This window comes from Mesoplodon bidens (assembly GCF_964165515.1).
Source record: "Mesoplodon bidens genome assembly, chromosome: 1".
In the NCBI taxonomy this organism is placed as follows: domain Eukaryota; kingdom Metazoa; phylum Chordata; class Mammalia; order Artiodactyla; family Ziphiidae; genus Mesoplodon; species Mesoplodon bidens.
In genome coordinates, this window is record NC_138176.1 from 133,523,605 (window position 1) to 133,529,697 (window position 6,093).

A 6,093-nucleotide genomic window follows, 5' to 3' on the forward strand; every position below is an offset into this window, starting at 1 on the left:
CACTAGCTATCGGTTTTACATTTGGTAGTGTATATATGTACATGCCACTCTCTCACTTTGTCCCAGCTTCCCCTTCCCCTTCCCCGTGTCCTCAAGTCCACTCTCTAGTAGGTCTGTGTCTTTATTCCCATCCTGCCCTTATGTTCTTCATGACCATTTCTTTTTTTTTTTTTAGATTCCATATATATATATATATGTTAGAATACAGTATTTGTTTTTCTCTTTCTGACTTACTTCATTCTGTATGACAGACTCTAGGTCGATCCACTTCACTACAAATAACTCAATTTCATTTCTTTTATGGTTGAATAATATTGCATTGTATATATGTGCCACATCTTCTTTATCCATTCATCAGTTGATGGACACTTAGGTTGCTTTCTTGTCCTGGCTATTGCAAATAGAGCTGCAGTGAACATTGTGGTACATGATTCTTTATGAATTATGGTTTTCTCAGGGTATATGCCCAGTAGTGGGATTGCTGGGTCGTATGGTAGTTCTATTTTTAGATTTTTAGGGAACCTCCATACTGTTCTCCATAGTGGCTGTATCAATTTACATTCCCAACAACAGTGCAAGAGTGTTCCCTTTTCTCCACACCCTTTCCAGGATTTATCGTTTGTAGATTTTTTGATCATGGCCATTCTGACTGGTGTGAGGTGACACATCATTGTAGTTTTGATTTGCATTTCTCTAATGATTAATGATGTTGAGCATTCTTTAATGTGTTTGTTGGCAATCTGTATATGTTCTTTAGAGAAATGTTTATTTACGTATTTTGCCCATTTTTGGATTAGGTTGTTTGATTTTTTTTTTTTTTGATATTGAGCTGCATGAGCTGCTTTTAAATTTTGGAGATTAATCTTTTGTCAGTTGCTTCATTTGCAAATATCTTCTCCCACTCTGAGGGTTGTCTTTTCATCTTGTTTATGGTTTCCTTTGCTGTGCAAAAGCTTTTAACTTTCATGAAGTCCCATTTGTTTATTTTTGTTTTTATTTGCATTACTCTAGGAGGTGGGTCAAAAAGGACCTTTCTGTGATTTAGGTCATAGAGTGTTCTGCCTATGTTTTCCTCTAAGAGTTTTATGGTGTCTGGTCTTACATTTAGGTCTTTAATCCATTTTGAACTTATTTTCCTGTATGGTGTTAGGGAGTGTTCTACTTTCATTCTTCTCCATGTAGCTGTATAGTTTTCCCAGCACCACTTATTGAAGAGGCTGTCCTTTCTCCATTGTATATTCCTGCCTCCTTTATCAAAAATAAGGTGACCATATGTGCGTGGGTTTATCTCTGGGCTTTCTGTCCAGTTCCATTGATCTATATTTCTGTTTTTGTGCCAGTACCACACTGTCTTGATTACTGTAGCTTTGTAGTATAGTCTGAAGTCAGGGAGCCTGATTCCTCCAACTCCGTTTTTCTTTCTCAAGATTGCTTTTGCTATTCAGGGTATTTTGTGTTTCCATACAAATTATGAAATTTTTTGTTCTAGTTCTGTGAAAAATGCCAGTGGTGGTATGATAGGCATTGCATTGAATCTGTAGATTGCTTTGGGTAGTAGAGTCATTTTCACAATGTTGATTCTTTTTTTTTTTATTTCATCTTTCTTCTCCTTTATTTCTTCTATTGATATTACCATTGTACATATGTTATACCGTTTGTAATTGTACCAAAGTACTTGCATAATATATTGGTTTTTTTTTTTTTTTCTCAGTCTCTGTATTTGCCTGCCTTTCCAATATGGGGCAGCAGTTTGCCCTCTGTCGTCCAGTCTCTTATGAATCCAAGAAGTTTTAAAATTTTCAATATCTGTTCAACTTCTTACTTGCTGCTAGGATGGTGACTTCTAGCTCTTTAAATGCAGAACCAGAAACAAAGTCTTGATGTACACTTGGAACACTCACCAAGATATATCAAATGCTAGGTTTTAGTATATTCCCAAGGTCTGCTGACATGGGACGGATGACATCTTCCTATTACTCGTTCCAGCATTCTTCCAACAGATGAGCACGCTGTTTTTCCTTCTGAGAAACAGCACATGGAGTCCAAGCACTTGATACTTGAATTTGTTTCAGTAAGCTGTGCCTTTTCAATATTTGTAGGATGAAACTGTCGGTCAAATACTTTCTTCACAATATCAAGAAATAGGCATGTAACAACCATGAGAATTATGGCAAACCAAGCAGAACCACTTGACAGGAGCTGAATAAATACAAAGTACATGTTCTGGGAGCTCAAAAATGGCCAGAGAATCCCTCCATAAAACAAAGAAAATACAAAATAGAATAAAATAGATCCCCAGGTAACAAGATGATTGATCCAGGTCCAAAAATGAGTTTCCAAAGCCATCTTTACTGTGACTGTAATAACCATGACTGTGAAGACCAAGGTACCAAATGTCCAATTTCCAAACATCTGGCCATTTCCAAGCAGAGATGTATCTTTCCCTATTAGAAAATAGGATCCAAAAAAGAAAATAAAGGCATGACTGAAACCCAACATGGTCCAATAAAGAAATGTTTTCATGCTTAGTTGACGGTTTTTACTAATGTCTTGATAGAGAGTGGGCTTGTTCTGTAACACATGAGGGTCTATATGCTGTTCCAACAGACTATATATCAGAATAGGCAGGGATGTAAAACAAATATTGTATAAAGTCAGGTACACGCTGTCATACAATGTTTGTTGAGAAAACAAACAGTAGAACTGATATAAAAACTGGGGTGTGATAAAGCACACATTCTTATAAAAAAATACTGTACAAGGGTAGCTATTCTAATATAATAAAAATGACCATGAACAAAAAGCAATTTGGAGAGAAATTTAAATCTAGCTATTGCATAGTCACTGTTCCTTGCAGCTTGTCTTCCTTCTTTACCCATGATTCCTATTCCAACATGTGCTTCTTGTATCATGCTTACATCATTAGCACCATAGCCAACAGCCAATGTTATAGGCTTCTCAGGTGAGATTTTTATCAGTCTTATTACCTTTGCTTTCTGCAGTGGTGCCATACGACAGCACATTACAGCTGAACAATTTTTACAAACTTCCATAAATAGTTTTTCATGCTCCTTGAGTGCAAGAGACAGACTGATCCCATCCACCACCAGACCATGCTGAATCACATGGTCCTCTGTAATTCTTCTGGCAAGCTGCCTCAACTTTTCAGCACATTCACTGTCTGACATCTGGTTTATAAGTTCAAGGATGTTCATGGTTCTGTGAAAATGTCCACATGACAAACTCACACTAACAGCTGTTTGTTTATCTCCAGTAAGTACCCATACTTTGATACCAGCCATTCTCAATGCTTCAATAGTTTCTCGAACTTTATCTTGTAGTTTGTCTTCTACTGCTGTAGCTCCCAGTAATATCAGGTCTTTCTCTATGAACTGGAAGACATCTGCCAATTTCTCTTCCCGTTGCTGCAAGGCAGTCCTGGCTTCAAATAAATGTCTATCTATTTCCTCATACTCTTTAGGTGTAAACTCTCTATAGGCCATACACAGAGTTCTTAGCCCTTTCAAAGCAAATTCATCTACATGAATTCTGTTTTTTTCTATTTCTCCACCTATACATTCTGGGAGAATTGATGATTCGGCTCCTTTAACAAATAAAAGTTTCTCACCTGAAGGTGCCTGAACAATTACACTCATTCTTCTACGATCTGAATCAAATTCCAGAATATGAAGCAGTTTGTACCGTTCCAGTTTTCCAAGTGTTTTAACTTCCATAGTTTCTCCAGAATTGCCAATAAATACAATGCCGAATCTTGCAGCAGCTTCCACGAGAGCCTTTTCATCTGGTGAAGATGCATAGTACTCCAACTGGGAGGGTGCAAGGTTGATTTGCCAGGGACTATCACCAATTCCATCAGTCTGAACACTGCTAATCTGCACAGTATGACAGAGACTGACTGCTTTAAAGAAGAGATCATGTTCTTTAATTAGTTCAGTTTCATTTTCAGGACTGGTTCTAAAAGAGGAACTGGTTGCAAGATGGGATAAGTTGTTAAGGTGGGATAAACTACTAAGATAAGATAAGTTTCCTTCTGAAGAGTCTGGTGTTGGTCCTTCAGATACAAGTCTACCATTGATTTCTTGGTATTTTATACCATTAATTGAACATTCCCGAAACTGCATCTCATTTTCGGTCAGTGTACCAGTTTTGTCTGTAAACACATACTCCACCTGTCCAAGTTCTTCATTCAGATCAGAAGTATTGACTTGAGCTTTCTGATCTGATTCTTCATGATAGAGATCAAGATCCCAGCCAATAAAAAATGATCCAAGAAATTTCTGCATTTCGACTGTCACATATAATGAAATTGGAATGATGAAATTGTAGAGTACCAAAAAAGCAAGGAAGTCTGAAATAAATTTCAGAATCTTACTACTATTTCTTTGATGTTCTGTTTTTTGGTTATACCAAGGTCCATCCCATTTTTCTTCAGCTTGCCATGTATATTTCAAGATAGTACTGATGATGGCTTCAGAAATAAGGATTATTAGATAAATTATCAAAAATGTATTCATTGACCTGGTGGTCCAGTGGTTAAGACTCTGCTTTCCAATGCAGGGGGTGCAGGTTCGATCCCTGACGCAGGGATTTTTCTACTGCAGATCATTTCTGTGATTTGTTCTTGTAATTTAATGCCATTTTAGTTTCCATTCCAGTATACACAGCAACACCAAAAATTTCTTTTGTGTTTTTTAATCTGGCTCCACGAAGCAAGAGACTCTCTGGCCCCAGAGGTCTTACAATTTCTTCCATTTGTTGAATTATTATCATTCGTCCCATGAATCTGTACAAGTCTGCTTCTGGTTGCTGACATTCTATCACAGCTATAAGAGTGTCCAAATTGGCAACTGTTTGTAATACTGCTGTTTCTGGAACTGCCACATGGGTCTTCAGGATAGTTTCTCCATCCAAGCTAGCAGTTGTAACGTGACAAGAACCATCAAGTCGATCTGAGGACAGAAGCACCAAATCTGCAGGGAAAATTTCATCTTTGGCTACTCGAACAATATCACCCACCCGAATGTTTTTTGATCTAGTTTTTACAAGGCCACCACTTCGAACAACATAAACAGGAGCTCCATTTACTTCATTATCTGAGTTATGTCTTAACCAATCTTCATGTCCCTGCTTTATGGCAGTTACTGTTATCACAAAGAATAACGGAAGTCCACTGGTAATTGGACTGGTAGGTGTATCAATCATAAGCTGAACCAAAAATATAATAAGAAAATAAAAGTTTGCCACTCTTCTGAATTGTTCAAATAAATTTTTTGGAACAAAATTCCACACAGTATACTTAGATGAAATGATCCGGTTATCTATAAATTTCTGAGGTGTGTAAAGGCCATACTGAGGAAACCTGTTGGCTATGTAAATAGTTCTTGTGTCACTTTGATGTGGTGGGTCAAAACCCTCATCATGGAGGTAAGGTTAGGCTTCTTCAGCCAGGAGCAATTTCAGTCCTAACTGTCACGTTGCCTTAGTGGTGTATTTTGCGGGCAGCTGCTGCCGGACCCAGCGCCACATGCCCCCGCCATTGCCGTCCTGGTCCCGCGGGACTGGGGGCCGAGGGGCTGCAGGTGGAGGCCGAAGAGCCAGAGGGGGAAGCAGGAGAGCCCCTCCGGCTGAAGTTCCGCTCGCCGTCACACCCGCCTCACTCCCCGCGCCGGGGCCCCATCTCGCCGCGCCGGCCCCGAGGTCCTACAGGCGCGGTCCCGGCGCCGCTCCCGCCCGGCGCAGCTGAAGCCGCTGCCGCACCGCAGCCACCTTCATTATTGACCATTGTCACCCCCAGTACCGCCACAACCCCACCCCCGGCCCCACCCGGGCCAGCCCCCGGCGCCACAATGTTGATTCTTCCAATCCAAGAACATGGTATATCTCTCCATCTATTGGTATCATTTAATTTACTTCTTTAGTGTCTTATAATTTTCTGCATACAGGTCTTTTGTCTCCTTAGGTAGGTTTATTCCTAAGTATTTTATTCTTTTTGTTGCAATGGTAAATGGGAGTGTTTCCTTAATTTCACTTTCAGATTTTTCATCATTAATATATAGGAATGCAAGAGATTTC

The 6,093-nt window shown here is 39.3% G+C and overlaps 1 protein-coding gene across 1 annotated transcript; it reads right to left on the reverse strand.

Moving 5' to 3' along the window:
* Positions 1-1,913: 1,913 nt before the first annotated feature.
* LOC308627823 (phospholipid-transporting ATPase IF-like) lies at positions 1,914-5,547 on the reverse strand (the record flags this gene model as incomplete). Its single annotated transcript, XM_081254232.1, is given in 5 exon segments — positions 1,914-2,750; positions 2,753-4,539; positions 4,586-4,623; positions 4,627-5,433; positions 5,500-5,547. Coding segments are annotated over 5 exon segments (3,513 nt in total). The 3' UTR covers positions 1,914-1,917.
* Between the last annotated feature and the right edge of the window lie 546 nt (positions 5,548-6,093).